Genomic DNA, 16243 nt, shown 5'->3' with positions numbered 1-16243 from the left:
TCCAGCATTTCAAGGAGGATTCCTTCTCATTCTCTGGTGGTCTCTGATCCAAGAACAAACCAGGTGCAGCCCTTCTTAACTTCTGAAATCAAACAAGGTCAGTTGTGTTCAGCATAGTGAAGAGATCTTCTACCAATAGGAGTTAACTGTACTGGGTTAGAGGGAGCAAAGGTGTGACTCAGTATAAGGCAGGTTTCCATGTTTCTTACAGTAGTAAGAATATATTCCTTATATTTGTGTTAAAGTCATATTCAGACAGCCTTTTGGAAGTGTTGAGCACACTAATTTATCAGAGTGACAAGCCCTGTGGTAACCACATTAGTTTAACTAGTAGACTAGAAATAAGCTGGGTTAGACAGGGCAGGGCAGTCCAAAAGCTGAACTAAAATCCATTTACTAATTGGCACTTCTTTCCCCTCAGTACTTTTCTCCATTAAAAAAAATATGCAGCTATGAATGATTCAGCTATCCACACCTGTCCTTAGGACAAGTGGGAAGAGTAAGAAGGGAAAAAAGAAGATAGAGTCTATTAGCAACTCTAATGAAAATTTCTGTAGTCAAATATGGTTTGTGTGTGGCGTGCTCATTAACATTTTTGTGCAGTTTTAAATTTTTAGAGTCGGTGCTGAGACCTTGGGTTAAATTGCAAATAGATCTTCATTTAAATGTGGTGTGGCCAGAGTCAATAATTATCTCTCTAAATCTTTCTGTTTGACTAGAGTCCCACTGCGGGATTAAACACAGTGGGAAATTAAACAATGTAAATCTGAGCAGTGAATTGTGAGATGAATTTTTTTGTTTTAGAATGAAGATTCACCCAGAATATGAGGCATGTATTTCACCTGCTTTAGACTGAGCATTTAACTGAGCATAGTCATATCTCCCTTTCTGAGTACCATTCTGATAAGCTTGGCTGGTGCTTTTACCAAGATACATCTATAGTAATAGGGAATAGCATGAGATCATTCTGAGACAGACTCTTGGAATGTAAATCAGACAAACTTAGAAGGCAGAGACAGTGGGAAATCAGTTTGTAAGAGACAGTGGGGAATTTGTTTGTAAGCCGCCCAAAGTAAATTCATTGAATTTAGAAGGGCGGGGTAAAAATTGGAAAATAAATAAATAAAAATAAAAATTATTTCTTATGCCTTATTCAGGCTTAGCATCAAATGCAAGCCTCTACTTATTATTTCATGAGACCGTAATCCCAAATAGTTCTTGCAACTGCCTGGCTAACATAGAAAGTGCTGGTCCATATCCACTTCAGAAAAGTATTAAATACTGAATCCGTTGTACCCTTTCTTTTATGTAAGTTCAATTTTTAAAATTTGTAACTTACCAAACAAACTTGGTTCGGTTTCCTCATGAACTGCTTATGTAGGTTTAATAGACATACAGTAAAAAAATTTCTTAGCATTTCCACATATATGAAACATCTGTGACAGCTGGCACTAGTTGAAGAATCTTCACTTTCATTCTTTAACATTTAACGGTTGTATGACTTGGCATGCAATGAAGAATACAAACATGATTGTCGTATGTTAAAAACTGTCTCAGTGGCCTTAAGGTCATGAATATTTAACATTTACAGTTGAGACTGCTGTGTATTTACTTAAATGTAACTGTTATTTGTACTTAGCTCATCTGCCAGTACCTATATTTGTGAGTATGTATGGGTTAAAAGTGTCTTTCAATATGTTTCTGGATTTTAATAGGACTTATCCAATCAGAGGCTTTCAGATTTATGATGGACCTATCCGGCTCACCAAATGCACGTTTAACAGTTTTTTGCCAACTCCAGACAGATTCACAAGCGCCATTGGATTCCTAATGAAAAACACTTGGCAAATTACTCCTCAAAACAACATTTCCCTGGTGAAATTTGGTGAAAATGTAAGTTTTGGTGATTGCCATTTGCTTTTTCCAGATGGGGAAGCGATGTCTGCTTGAAGATAGTTTTGGGCTAATTAATGGCAAGATATTAATTAATTAATATTCTTCTTGTCTTGTAAGGTGTCTCTGAAAGTCTTTTTTGGCAAGCCTGGCCCTTGGTTTGAAGAGGCTGATCTAGATGGTGACAAGAACTCAATATTCCATGATGTAGATGGATCTGTGACTGAATACAAGGATACCTATGCTGGCAGAATAGATAACTATCTGATTCGACATCCAGATTGCATTAATGTTACAAAGTGGAATGGAGTGGTCTGCAGTGGGACCTATGCTCAGGTTAAAAGAGATACCATTCGTTGCGTGTGTGTTTCATAATGTGCACAAGATTTGAACAGCAAATTTTTTTTGGCTTTACATAACCTATTATTTTTACAAAATTATAATAGAACTGTTTGTATTTTTGTTTGTATTCAGATTCAGTCTCTTCAGTTCACTTTCTGTCTAACAAAATAATACATATACCCAATATTCCTGCCCTGTGGTGGTTTTCATGCAGAATGCCATTTATCCATTTGTTAGGGCAATGTCTTTGGGGAGGCATCCTTTCTCAAAGTTCACAGGTAGTCATTCCGACCACCCTTTCATTTACACTGCAAGTTTAGTATTTGCCTAGGGACAACAACCCTCAAACCTTTTTCAGTATTTGGGATTGCCTCTTTAAGTGTGCCACATAGCCAGAGCCATCTTGCCGCAGCTGGTTTTTATATTTCAATTTATTGTTGAGTGAAAAGGTTCAATTAATGAAGACGCTTCTTCTTCTGTGTGGCCTGCACAGACATGGGTGCTATACTATTATTGGCCATTCAATGCTCTTTAGTAAAACTATACTTAAATACAGTGGGGTCTTGACTTGAGAACTTAATCCGTAGTGGAAGGCGGTTCTCAAGTCAAAAAGTCTGTAGGTCAAGTCTCCATTGACCTACAGTGCATTGAAAACCGATTAATCCCGTAACAGGCCATTTTTGTTCCATTTTGGTTTTTTTCTGGTCTGTAAGTCAATTCTCAGTCTGCAAGTCAAACCTAAATTTTGCGGCCAGAGAAGTCTGTAATTCAAAAAGTCTGTAAGTCAAGCTGTCTGTAAGTCAAGGGTCCACTGTAATATAAAGAGCTGTATTTAGAGCAAACAAAATTATTTTACTTGGAATGGACAGGTATGTGAGAAAGGGGGAAAGGTACCGTATTTTTCGCACCATAAGACGCACTTTCCCCCCACAAAACAGGGGGGTGGAAAGTCTGTGAGTCTTATGGAGGAAAGAAAACAGATTATATTTTCCTGTTTTCTTCTCCTAAAAAATTGGTGCGTCTTATGGAAAGGTGCGTCTTATGGAGTGAAAAATACAGTAATTATGCAGTATTAAAATTGCTGAGAAAAACAACTCTGATTCTATATTCATTGACTATATTCACACATACTTTACCCAGACCACTCTCCTATGTCCAAGGTCAGGATTAACTGTTCCCACGGATTCTACACAACAGAGTCTCTAAACAGATTCTTCTTCCTCTGACTACCCCAGAACAAACTCTTTCGCTAAGTGCCTAACTGCCACTGTGCATAACATCCCTTCCTTCATATTTCAGACACACCAACCAATCAGCATTCAGCCCTGCACCTAACATTCCATCAGTCATCCTCCAATCATTCCATCACCCAGCCTATGCATACCTGTTGATCATGCATCCACAGCTATACATCAGTAGTATGCACAAGAAGCACTGTGTAGAATGGGCAGAATTGCCATTGTTGTTGTTGTTGTTGTTGTTGTTGTTTATTTTATTTTATTTAAATTTAGTTTATATGCTGCCTTTTATGTCCATGTATTCAAGTGAAACACAGCTCTCTTCTTCGCCACTATATTTCTCACAACAATCCTGTGAACTAGACTGAGCCAGAATTACTCCTTCAAGTTCATCCTGTGCATTTCATGGTCTGGAGGAGGGGGCTACAACTTATATCTTTGTTAAAAAAATTGATGGTCCTTAAAATAAAAACAGGATCAATAACAGAGATTATAATTCACAACTCATAACCCAGTTATCCACACAATCACATAAACAACAATAAATTTATCTCAATGAATAATGCATTCTGTGCCTACAGTCTATTAAAGTATACATTATTAGATTGTATGTGTTTGAACATTTTTAGTACTTGTATATTTACTGTTTTTAGCTACAAATATTGTCTTTTAATTATGTAATCTGCCTTGGGTTCTTTTTAAAGAAGAAAGGCAAGGTAAAAATATGTTAAATTTTTTAAAAATGCTCTTTTTTGCACTTATGTGCTGCCCATTTAGACATTGTCTACTCTAATATTCTGTTAGGCTTGAAAGCTAGCAGACCAGTACTTCAGCTGAACTTTCAAAATATCTTCCCCATTTAATTTTCACACCAAAAACTAACAGTAAATACTTTCTTGTGTGCTTAAACAATATATTGACTAATTTTTGGAAGCATTGTAAAGGGCTTGAATGGATGAATGTATGATTAAATGTGGGAAGGTAGTGTGGATTCCCCTTCTTGTTGAATGTGGTGAAATACAGTTTCATTATAAGGTTTCCAGTTCTTGGGACCAGGCAGATCTGATCCTCGCCGAGCCAGCCCCATTCTCCTTTTGCATAGACAGGGAGAGAGGGAAGACAATACACTTTTTTCTTTAAGTATGTGATGATATGCTACATTTCATCATTTTTTCTTATCTACCTGGTCTGCAAGGCAGTTGTGTATGAAGTGGTATATGAACAGTACTCTACAGTTCCATATAGAGGAGGCATTCTGTTTATATTGACTTCTTCCAACGTATCATGGTTTGGAAGATTAGATAAAGCCCAAGGGGTTCACATGCTCTCTTTCACTCTCATATTCTGTTTCTAGCATTAACTGTAGCTTTGTCATGCTTGTATAAATTGGTGTTGTCCATAGTTAAAGTTTATCCTTGACTCAAAAATTTAGTCAAACTGTAGTTTCTTGTGTTATTCATAATGGCAAATGAATAATGTTGAGCAGGAGATGGAAGAGAGTCCGTATCCAAGGAGGATGAACACAGTTCCACAGCTCATACAGAAACTGGCTGAATTCTTGCTGCTTAGCGTAGTAAGCTGCAATTAGAGTACAGTGGTGCCTCGCAAGATGAAATTAATCTGTTGCATGATTAATGCCATCTAGCGAAAATTTCTTCTTGCGAGGCACGGTTTCCCATAGGAATGCATTGAAATTTAATTAATGTGTTCCTATGGGGGGAAAAGTCCAAAACAAAAAAAATTTAAAATAAAGTCACTTACCAGGTACTGTAGACTGAGTCCGGCTCCTCACACTGCCTTGGTAGCCCCAGAACAGCAGGAAAAAGAGCGCCAAACAGCTCAGAGCCGGCACCCAGCAGGGAGCCCAAGCCATTTTGTGCTCTTCTCCGCTCCTTTCCCCTCCCTCTCCCCACCTAACAGCTGATCGGCACTGGGTCTTAGAAGCTTCCCCAGGATTGCCCAGCAGGTAAACAGGCAGTGAGAATGCACCGAGGAAGCCTCCGAAAGTGGTGCTTTGCCAGGGGTGGGTGGGTGGCAGGGGCAGGCCCACCACCCCATGCACCCCCTAGGGCAAAACGCCACTTTCAGAAGCCTCCCGGGTGCTTTTCCACTCCTGAACAAGCCCCAGGAGGCTTCTGAAAGCAGTGCTTTGCCACAGGGGGGGTGCAGGGGGGTGGGCCTGCCCCTGCCACCCACCCCATGGCAAAACACCACTTTCAGAGGCTACCTCAGTGCATTTCCACTGCCTGTTTACATGCTGGGAAAGCCTGGAGAAGCCTCTGACACCCTGCAATGATCAGCTGTGAGGCAGGGAGGGGGGCGGGAGCAAAGAAGAGCACACACACCTCTCTCCCCCCCAGCAAAGCACGGCTTTCAGAAGCTTCCCAGGGCTTCGTTTTGCGAAATAGGGCCATAGGCAAAATCATCTTGTGAGGCACCAAAACCCTTGCTGGACCCATTCGTCTAGCGAGTTTTTCATCCGGTGAGACAGTCGTCTTGCGGGGCACCACAAGTAGGCCTATTCAATAGTATGCCTATTGAATCAGTGGGGATTTGGTTAGTCAGCTCCTCTGTAAAGTCCATTGATTCAGTGGGCCTACTCTAGTTGCAACTTATTATGCTAAGCAAAGGATTTCAACCACTGAATCATTGTTCATATTTCACGTTTAGCAATATAGTATGAGTCTCAGCATAAACAGTTGTTTTCTTCATCCAAAGTTGTTGCTGTTGGTTCTAGCTAATTGATTGGATTTTTTTATCTATCGAAACTTAATTGGATTTTCTCTAGCACCTGACATGGGGATTAAGTACGGTAAAGGTAAAGGTAAAGGTTCCCCTTGACAATTTTTGTCCAGTCGTGTTCAACTCTCCGTTTCGACTGCTCATCCCCGTTTCCAAGCCATAGAGCCAGCGTTTGTCCGAAGACATTCTTCCGTGGTCACGTGGCCAGTGCGACTTAGACACGGAATGCTGTTACCTTCCCACCGAAGTGGTCCCTATTTATCTACTTGCATTTGCATGCTTTCGAACCGCTAGGTTGGCAGGAGCTGGGACAAGCGACGGGAGCTCACTCCGTCGCGTGGATTCGATCTTACGACTGCTTGGTCTTCTGACCCTGCAGCACAGGCTTCTGCGGTTTAGCCCGCAGCGCCACCACGTCCCTTAAGTACGGTATCTATGACTTTTTCAGTTGTATTTCCAATTGATGAGGTCATCATCTCTTTTATTACTTACTCTTTCCATTTTTTCTGCTGTCTTTTAGATCTATATCCAGACACGGAATCCACAGAATCTTACCATGACTATGGTACGGGATGAATATCCTTCCAACCCAATGATACTGCGCGGTATTAATAATCAGAAAGCTGACTTCCAGCAGTACCAGCCTGTTGTGATGCTTCAAAAGGGTTATACAATACATTGGAATGGTCAAGCCCCACAAACAACATTCCTGTACCTCATTAACTTCAACAAGTATGTTCACCTTTGATATCAGTTTTGAATTTAAAAACAAAACAGAAGTCAGCTGGAATTTATATGCAATCAGAAGTGTTATATGAAGATCTGTCTACCTGAAACAGCATGACACCATTAAGATTTAGATATAAACTTCAATTATTTTAGGTTTTGTACTATGGTTTTACCTTACCTGTAATGCAAAGAATGTTACTTTTGTTTCAGTCTTTATAACCAAAATACAGTGGTGCCTCGCACAACGAGTGCCTCACACAACGATGAATTCACACAACGATGCCTTTTTCTGTTAAATTTGCTGCCTCACACAGCGATGTTTCCTATGGGGGATTTTCACACAACGATCTCCATTTTCGCTCCTGTAAAAGTGTCTTACAATGTTTGGACGCTGTTTTAAATGATTGCAATGGTTAGTCCACCTCCTGAAACCTATGCAAACTGATTTTGGTGTTGTTCTGACACTTCGTTAATTTATGATGATTTTTTGAATTTTCTCCATTGGAAACCATTGGATGGTCTGTCTAATGGTTTCCAATCATTTAAAACAGCGTCCAAACATTGTAAGACACTTTTACAGGAGCGAAAAAGGACTTCGCAAAGGCATTGAAATGTATTGAGTCGGCTTCAATACATTCCAATATAGGAAACATTGTTTCACTCAACGATGTTTCCTGTGGGGATTTTCACTGAACAATGGCAATCCGTTCCAATTGGAACGGATTAACCGGTTTTCAATGCATTCCTATGAGAAATGGTGTTTCACAGAACGATGTTTCACACAACGTTGATTTTTTTTGGAACCAATTAACATTGTTGTGTGAGGCACCACTGTACACTGAATATTCAAACAGGTAGTTTTAATCTGTGGACACAGTATTAGAAACTCTTGGCTTCAGTTGTCTCTCACACAGTTGCTGGATAAACCCATGCCTTCATTTATGGCTAGCCCCTGTTTTTCAGGTGGATGAAGACGTTTTTGTCTTGTTCTATTTTCAGGAATGACTGGATTCGGGTTGGCCTCTGTTACCCACCAGACACCACTTTCCAAGTAACATTTGATGTGTTCCAAAGGCAGGCCTCCGCTTACTATAATGTGGAATACTATGCTCCTGTTTCTTCTATGGCAGAACTGCAGAAGACTCGAACAGAGAAAATTTTTTATTTTGATAACAGCACTGGGTAGATAATTTATAATAATAAAGTATTAAGATGTAGTAGAGCTAAGCATTGTTTCATCTGCAAAAAAAAATAGTGATTGGCCTGGTTCTTTGAGTGTGGAAAGTTGTGCCATTAATGTAATTCCGAAATAGCAATTTCTGTGGTTTTTGGTAATGATTGTGGTAGTTAGTCAAGTTGTCACATTTCCAAAGGTTACTGTAATGTAAGCTGTTTTGAGTATAGATGAAAAACAGGATGCAGCAGAAGCCACATTAGTCATAAGACAAATACCAAAATTCATTTTGTGGGGTTACCCTTATTAGGCCTGCTAAAAAGGCACAGCATTCTCTGTGCAAGTGTTAAAGGTAAAATATCTGCTTATCAAACATAATGTTACAAAAATATGTGGGAGAGTTCGATGTTTGCTCAAAGTAAAGTTGTGTACTGCATAAAGGTGTCATAAGAGAGATGTCACAGGCATTACATTGAATTTCCAGCTCTTTCCCCCTGCCTTTTTGCCTTCAGAGGTCTCAAAGGGCTTCCTCCGATGTCGGGGGGAAAGCCCTTTAAGACCTCCAGAGGCGCCGATCGTGGTGGCGGGGACTCCCAGGGAGGTCTCCAATGGCGGTGGGGAAGCTCACAGGGCTTCCCCGCCGCCATCGGAGACCTCCTGGGGGTCCCCTGCCACCGCAGTCTGTGCCTTCAGGCTTTCCCGGGGAGTAGACTGGGCCTACCAGGGGAAGCCCTCAGGAGCTGTATTATATATCTTAGGACCTTCTGCAGAGGTCTTGTACCAGTGTTCATTCGTTCATTGAAGTATAGATAAAGGAAATAACCAACCTTTATAAATCACGTCCTGCCTTTCTTACCCCTCTGGCCTGCCCAGTGCAAATTTCGTCATTTGCACAAAGAAGAGTTACAGGAAAGATAGCATTTTTGTCTTTTTGAAAGACTCTTCTTTCTGTATATGTATGTACATACGGAGACTAAAATGCCCAGTTGGACTGTTTCTCATCTCTTCTGGATACTTAAGTAGTCTGATCGCAGAGAAAAGATCCCTTATGTAACACCAGAATTGATAGATAGTGGGGTTCTTGTGAAGATGACTTGATCCATAATTAAGCACATTGCACACCTAAAAGTTCTGAATAAATTACGAGTCCTGGTGCAGATAATTTTATGTGCAAAGCAAATAGGTATGCACAAAGTCACTTAATTTTCCCTTATTTCATTTTCTTATATTGAAAATCTAGCACAAATGAAAGAGCTTTTGTATTCACTAGGAGGGTGATTGAGGGGGTGGGAAGGAGATGTCTGTTTATATTTGCCATACATAAGAGCAATATAGTGGTGCCTCGCTTAACAATTGCTTCGTATAATGAAAAATTCGCTTAACGATGGCTTTTTCAGAGTGATCTTGCGCTCTGTTTAACTATTTTTCCTATGGGCGATTTTCGCTTAATGATTTTAGGACCATGCTTTGCATAACGATTAGGTTTTTGGTCCCCTTGTTTCACTTAACGATTTTTGACAGCCCCGTTTTCGCTATTTTTAAAATATTCTAAAATGTTTAAAAATGTTTAAAATGCTTGGAATTGTTAGTGCACCTAATAAAACCTTCGTTAAATTAATTTGCCTTTGTTCTGAGTCTTTTTGAATTTTTTGTGAATGTTTTTCTCCCCCATTGAAATGCATTGAAAAGGCTTCGATGCATTTCAATTGGAGAACCGCATTTCGCTTAACGGTTTTTCCTATGGCGATTTTCGCTTAATGACGATAATCCGTTCCAATTGGAATGGATTATCTGGTTTTCAATGCATCTCTATGGGAAATGGTGTTTAGCTTAACAATGTTTTCACATAGCGATTTTTTTGGAACCAATTAAAATCGTTAAGCGAGGCACCACTGTATTGGAACTGCCCTCCTACTCTGAATTTTCCTGCAATCCAAATGTGATGGATGGGGTTAAATAAAGTCTACCATATTTTTCCATGTATAAGATGTCCCCATGTATAAAACACCTCTCCGTTTTCTAACCCAAAATTAAGAAACCTAAGTGGGGCTTAGCAAGTGGAGGGGGAAAGCAGGGATCAAAGCCCTTTGATCCCTGCTTTTCCCCTCCACTTTCTTGCCAAGAAAAATTCCCTGCTTTTGTGAAGAAAGTGGAAGGGGAAGCACTTTCTTCAAAAGAAAGTGGAGGGGGAAGGCAGGGATCAAGTGGAGGGGGAAAGCAGGGATCAAAGTGCTTTGATCCCTTCTCCCCTCCTTCCGTGTATAAGACGACCCACAATTTTAATCTAAATATTTTAGACAAAAGTGTTGTCTTATACATGGAAAAATACAGTATTTGCTAGGCACAGTTTGGATGAAGAATTGCCCAGGGATTATAACAGATTTTTTTGTTTAAAAAATGGCTTGAGGGGAGTTCTGTGAATTAAACTACCGTGCTACCACATGTAGTTTTGTAACTGTATGTGCTCTGTTTTGTGTTCTTGTTTTTCCTTCATATGCGCATAGGTTGCTGTTCTTGTTTCTTCAAGCCAAATATCACAGAGATGGCCACAGTTACTGTTCCTCTCAGGGATGTGAAAGAGTCAAGATTCAGGCCACCTTTCAGTCACGGCCTGTCAGTAACTGCTTGACAAAAGCTTATCCAAAGTATTCACAGAAGCCAACAGTTGTGAAAAGAATGCCTCCCAAAATAACTGGTTCCTGTCAAAAATGTGGCTCAACTCAGGTGTGGAAAGATCATATTTTTAAGAGTACATGAACTGTTAAAGCTACTTGTAGTTACCTTTGGCCCAACCCAGCCTTAGTATTAGGCACAGTTAGATGATGACCTCAGGCAGCAAATTCTGAAAGGCAGTGGCACCTTTCTTTCTTCCATCCATTCCTCCTGAGCCCTTTAGCCTTTTCCCTTCTGTTGGAGGCCAGAACTGTGTGTTCCACTCAGCTCCTCATGGCTGTCCTCTGGCTGCTGGCTACCGCAGGGCAGTGGAAAATGGTTTCCCATTGCCAATCCTGAAACAAGAAATTATCCAGTTCATTCAGTTTTACTTGTCCTTTGTGTCAGGTAGCAAAATCTGATGACTGTACACTTCCTTGTAAATCACTCTGTGCTGTATTGCTTCTTTTCTGACTTGTTTCAAAGCTTACCTTTCATTTCACAGGAGAAAAATCCATCTTGCCTTATACTTACTAGCTTTTCTGTGCATCAATATAACAACTATACCTTTTCACTTTAAAAAGTCATATGTGCAGATTTTCATTTTGTAGTTAATACATTTTTTCAGTCAGCTGCTTTAGTCATTGTATCTTGAAGTGCTAATTATGCTATTAATTACTTCCTGCTTTTAAAATGTGAATTGTATCCTTCCCATTCAGATGGCATTTACCAGTGATCCTCATAAAACCTACCTCTTTGTGAAAATAGAGTCCCCCAATAGGCAAGAATCACAAAAGAGCCAAGAATCTTTTATCTCAGTAAGTGTTCTTTGATGACCTTCCTTGTGGCATACAAGCCTTCACTTATGCAAGAATTATGTCATTGCAATGTAATGCTTTCTCTCCATCATAACCCCTTCAGCTTTTGAAAACAAAATTCTGCAGCAGCTAACAATATAATTAGAGTGTGTAAAATGCTTTTGCAAAACAAAGAAATGTGGATTTGGTTTTTTGCTTGTAGTATTCCTGTTAGTTGCTGTTGGTAAACTATAAATGGAATAAATAAATTATATGTTATTACATAGTAATGAAACTATACCTGGCCTCAAGTAACAACATGCTTTATTAATGCCTTTTGAAAGTTACAGTTAAAAGGGAAACAATGTTATGGTTCTGTTCACTTCAGCTCCAAAGGGTTAGAGGCGGTGATGCAGTTTTAATTCTTGGTGTGCTGCTACTTTCCACTTTGGGATTAAGTATAGAGCTGGGGAGTAAAAGTATGTTTCAGACTTCGAGGGTAGGAGTTTAATTAGTATTTATGTCATATAGCTCTATATGTGTCTTTCATTGGTGGAATGGTAAAAACTCTTCAGTCCTTCAGTACTCAAAAGAAGTAGACTGGCGGTGTTCTTCTGGTTGCTTGGTTTTTCCTATTTATGTGGGAAATGGAAGCCTCTGTAGATTATTCTAGTTGTGAGTTTTTGAAAATAAATTAATTAGGCTTGTTAAGATGAACAGATACTTCACTGAAAATGCTGATGCCATCCCTTTTATAAGCTTAAGCAAAAGAAGGTCTAGAGTTCTATAATGAATTACCCGTTGCAGGTGTCAGTGACCTTTTTTATTTTTACCTGAACTGACAGTTTACTTGACGGTGGTCTCAGTAGCACAAAGAGGAGAAAAGAGCCCTGGCCAGAGTTCATGGAAGGTCACAGAAAACTGGTCAGCAGAGTGCAATCTGAGAAAAAGACAAATTGTTAACAAACTGTTATCTGCCAGAAACACACTGTTGCTGTCTTGTGTGCCAAATTACGATAAATGTAGTGGAGCCACCACTTTCAACGGATTATAGTATTTACAAATTACTGTTGGAGGGATGTTATTTATGAGGCCTCTCATTTCAGGTTAATGGCGTTAAGTTTCCATTGAAAGGTATGGGTGTACTCACGGTAGTCGTTGATGCATGCACCGGCAGAGTAGCAAAGGAAACATTTTTCCCTGAAGCAAACATCAAGCACCTCGAAGATTATATAAAAACTCAAATTCCCCAAAGGTATATTAACACAATGTAAACTGATCAGCTTGCTAATAGCATTTTTTCCCCAAAATAATTGCATTAGCTATTTTGCATTGCATTTTCAAAGGATCTCTATTATAATAGCTAAATGTTTTCCATAGAACAATGCTTTAGGGAATTATGATATTTCTGTATCTTATTAACATCCTTTGACTTGTGTGCTTGAAATTATGATCATAGTTCTTATACTCTTGATGTAAGAACTGGATGTTCCAGGCTAGGGAGGGATTTGTATTCTGCTCATTAGGATTCTGATCATTATGGATTGATCACAGTACCTAAAGACAAGTGTACTATGACCAATATTCTTCATTGTCTTTTTTTCCCACTAGGTCTATAGTTCTGCTAACCACCAGAGGGAATATTAAAAATCTTAACATTTCTCAAGCCTTAATGACCCTGGGAGCAGCGAAACCAGCAAGTCTTCAGAACATGGGTTTGTGTTGTCTTACACATAAAATGTGACCTTTCCTTTATTAGATGTAGAATTCTTAAGATGTTGCTTAAATTCTTTCTATGTTTAACTGATTTGGATATTTTTCCAGACAAAGACTGAAAGTAGGATTTTTATGGTTGTTTTCTGAAAAAGAAAAATTGATTCAGTTTTTTTAGTGATTATGACTATTTTGTTCTGAAATATATCTCTCTTCCTTGTTCTCTCTCTTGATTTTTCATTTGTTTGTTTCAGGGAACACTACCTTTTTTGGATTCAGAGGAAACTTTAAACCATCTTGGATAAAGTTCTTTACCAACTCTTCAGAGCAAGGCCTAGGTCCAATTGAAAAGTATATTCCTTTACAGCTGGAAGAATATGGTTGTGCCAGAGTGAACACTAGTCGGCGAAAGGATATGGAACTTTTAAAGCAGGCTCTAAGAACAGAGTAGAAATTTAAGGTGCATGTGAGCACTGAAGACAATGTGAACTAATTTATTTATTTTATGGGATTTGAAAATGTACTCTTATCCTAAGGACATTCTTTTGCTGTTTTGATATGGACATATGCCTACGCTGAATGCTTGAATGCCAGTCTGTGCACCTTTGGATTGTACAAAATGTTAAAGAATCAAAGTATTTGTTAAAATATAGGTTTTTAGGGGGTGGGGGACGCTTCTAATATTTGTACTTCTCATAAAAAGCCTTTTGTCTTCTACTCTTTTTTGGTGTTGTGTTCTTCAGAAGAGAAATTGCTGGAAGTTTTGGCTACATTGGCAGATTTTGGCAGAAAATATAGCATTGCACCTTGATTTACTTGAAAGTTTTTGAAAACTCTTATTTCTATATGCATTATATAGAGTCCAGTTTGTACATTATAATTGGCTACTTTTTTCTCCTTTCATTCTAACTTAGATATGTGGTCTATTCTCATTAATAGTGAATATAGGAGACAGGGCAAATACTTCATAGATGGGTGAAGTACAGTTTCAAGGTTTCTCTGGCAATGAATGTTGCTCTGGTAGCATTCCCTCTGTTCATATAATATATAAGAAGACTTAAAGCCTTCTGATGAGATAGAGGGAAGTTTGCCAATGTATTCATTCACCTTAGTAAAGGTAAAGGTTCCCCTTGACAATTTTTGTCCAGTCGTGTCCGACTCTAGGGGGCGGCGCTCATCCCGCTCTTCAAGCCATAGAGCCAGCGTTTGTCCGAAGACAATCTTTCCGTGGTCACATGGCCAGTGTGATTTAGACACGGAACGCTGTTTACCTTCCCACCGAGATGGTACCTATTTATCTACTCGCATTTGCATGCTTTCGAACCGCTAGGTTGGCGGGAGCTGGGACAGGCGACGGGTGCTCATTCCGTCGCGTGGATTTGATCTTACGACTGCTTGGTCTTCTGACCCTGCAGCACAGGCTTCTGCGGTTTAGCCCACAGCGCCACCACGTCCCTCTATTCATTCACCTTAAATTTACTTAAACTGATGATAGCAGTAAAATTTACATTTGACTAATGTTAACAGTGCATCTCTTGCTTCCTACGCAAAAGTTTTGAGAGCCCATTGCAAAATTTGTGTGGTTGCATTAAATATTTGGGGAGCCAATCTCTGCTTGTACAGTGATGCATCCACTAATACAGTGGCTTGTTTTCCCAGTAGCTTTGCTTAGCTATGAACTGAGATCAGTGGGATCAGGATCAGATGCATCTGTAACAACTGTCCAGTTGATGCATGCCTCCTAAAACAAGATCGGTTGTAAGGACCTCTCAAGACCAGCAAATAGTTAGGAAGTATGTGAGGATTTCTGTCCCCGTTTCATTGTTCTAGGGACAGTCTATTTACTAATGCAGTAATATCAATGCCTGATGGGAAAACAGGGTCAGGCTTTTGACTGTACTAGAGGAAGTGTTTTCCTGTTGGCCAGCTGTGTCTTTTGACAGGAAGAGGACTTCTGCACAGTTTCTTGGAGTGCCCATGAATCTTAACTCTTAGCTTTTCCTTCCATTGTAAGGCACATGGGCCAATGAGCAAAAAGCTGTGAGGGCTCCCTATGGTGTGAGAGAAAGCCCCTTACTGATCTTTCCTTCTAGGCCAAGACAGCACAAGAGCAAATCAGGGAGGCACTTTGGGTTTCATCAATGTGTGTTGTTTCCTGCCCGTAGAGCAAATAGATGGAAGAGAAGGGGTGCTGGCTTTCTGTTTTCAGGGCCATTTTCTTCTTGCAGCTAAGCAAGAGAGGACTTTAGACAAAGCAGAAGAGCTTTGTGGCACTGCAGTTAAACAGCAGTGAAGACTACCCAGAACCTGAATTCCATCCTGGGCTCAGGTAGCTGGCTTGGTTGACTCAGTCTTCTGTCCTTCTGAAGTCAGTAAATTGAATACCCAGCTTGTGTGTGAGGGGAATGTGTAGCCTGCATAATTAAATTGTAAACAACACAGAGACTACTTTAAGCACTTTGGGGCGGTATATAAGGAGCACACTTTGCTTTTGCTTTTCCCAGTTTCCTTCCTGACTCTGTTGGGAAGGGAGAGTGAAAGAGAATGGCCTTGACCAGAGGCTTTTTTCCCACTGCAGTTGGCCTGGAAGAGCACCATTGGAGAGGCAGGTATGGACAAGAGTCAGGCCACAGTTCAAGAGCTTGATCCCATCTCCCTTCTTCTATTTGAATCAGCAGTTCTGTGGAAAGATGAGGCTGCTTGCACCATCTCAGAATTAGGTCTTCACTCACTTTTGTGGCAAAAAGTGTATGTATCAGACCATTCTCAAATAAAAAGTTACTTTTTATAGGCGTTCTGCCATGAGAGTGAACAAATACAAACGAACGGAAGAGGAAGGTGTCAACACTGAGGAAAGGTAGTAGGTTACAGGAACAAGATGAACATCTTAGCACATCTTTATCTTTGCTTCAGCCCTGATTTCCTTCCTGTAGACAGTTCTGGTTTTGGAACAGGATGTGCTT

At 39.9% G+C, this 16243-nt stretch overlaps 1 protein-coding gene across 7 annotated transcripts in view; it reads left to right on the top strand.

Annotated features, from left to right (window-relative positions):
* Positions 1-14095, top strand: part of CEMIP2 (cell migration inducing hyaluronidase 2) — a 77619-nt gene extending 63524 nt beyond the window's left edge. For 5 of the 7 annotated variants that reach the window (XM_078385076.1, XM_078385077.1, XM_072992211.2 and 2 more), the window contains 9 exons: positions 1716-1893; positions 2014-2229; positions 6736-6947; positions 7944-8126; positions 10623-10842; positions 11490-11588; positions 12674-12822; positions 13179-13282; positions 13535-14095. In XM_078385076.1, coding sequence (XP_078241202.1) covers positions 1716-1893; positions 2014-2229; positions 6736-6947; positions 7944-8126; positions 10623-10842; positions 11490-11588; positions 12674-12822; positions 13179-13282; positions 13535-13731 — 1558 coding nt within the window. In that variant the 3' untranslated portion in view covers positions 13732-14095. The remainder of the gene's footprint in view (positions 1-1715; positions 1894-2013; positions 2230-6735; positions 6948-7943; positions 8127-10622; positions 10843-11489; positions 11589-12673; positions 12823-13178; positions 13283-13534) is intronic. The other 2 variants (XR_013541514.1, XR_013541513.1) reach the window with 1 other exon arrangement.
* Positions 14096-16243: the final 2148 nt, after the last annotated feature.

The sequence above is a fragment of the Pogona vitticeps genome, chromosome 2 (assembly GCF_051106095.1).
Source record: "Pogona vitticeps strain Pit_001003342236 chromosome 2, PviZW2.1, whole genome shotgun sequence".
NCBI lineage: Eukaryota > Metazoa > Chordata > Lepidosauria > Squamata > Agamidae > Pogona > Pogona vitticeps.
Note: the sequence above shows the minus strand (reverse complement) of the source record. Positions and strands in the feature narration are given on the sequence as shown.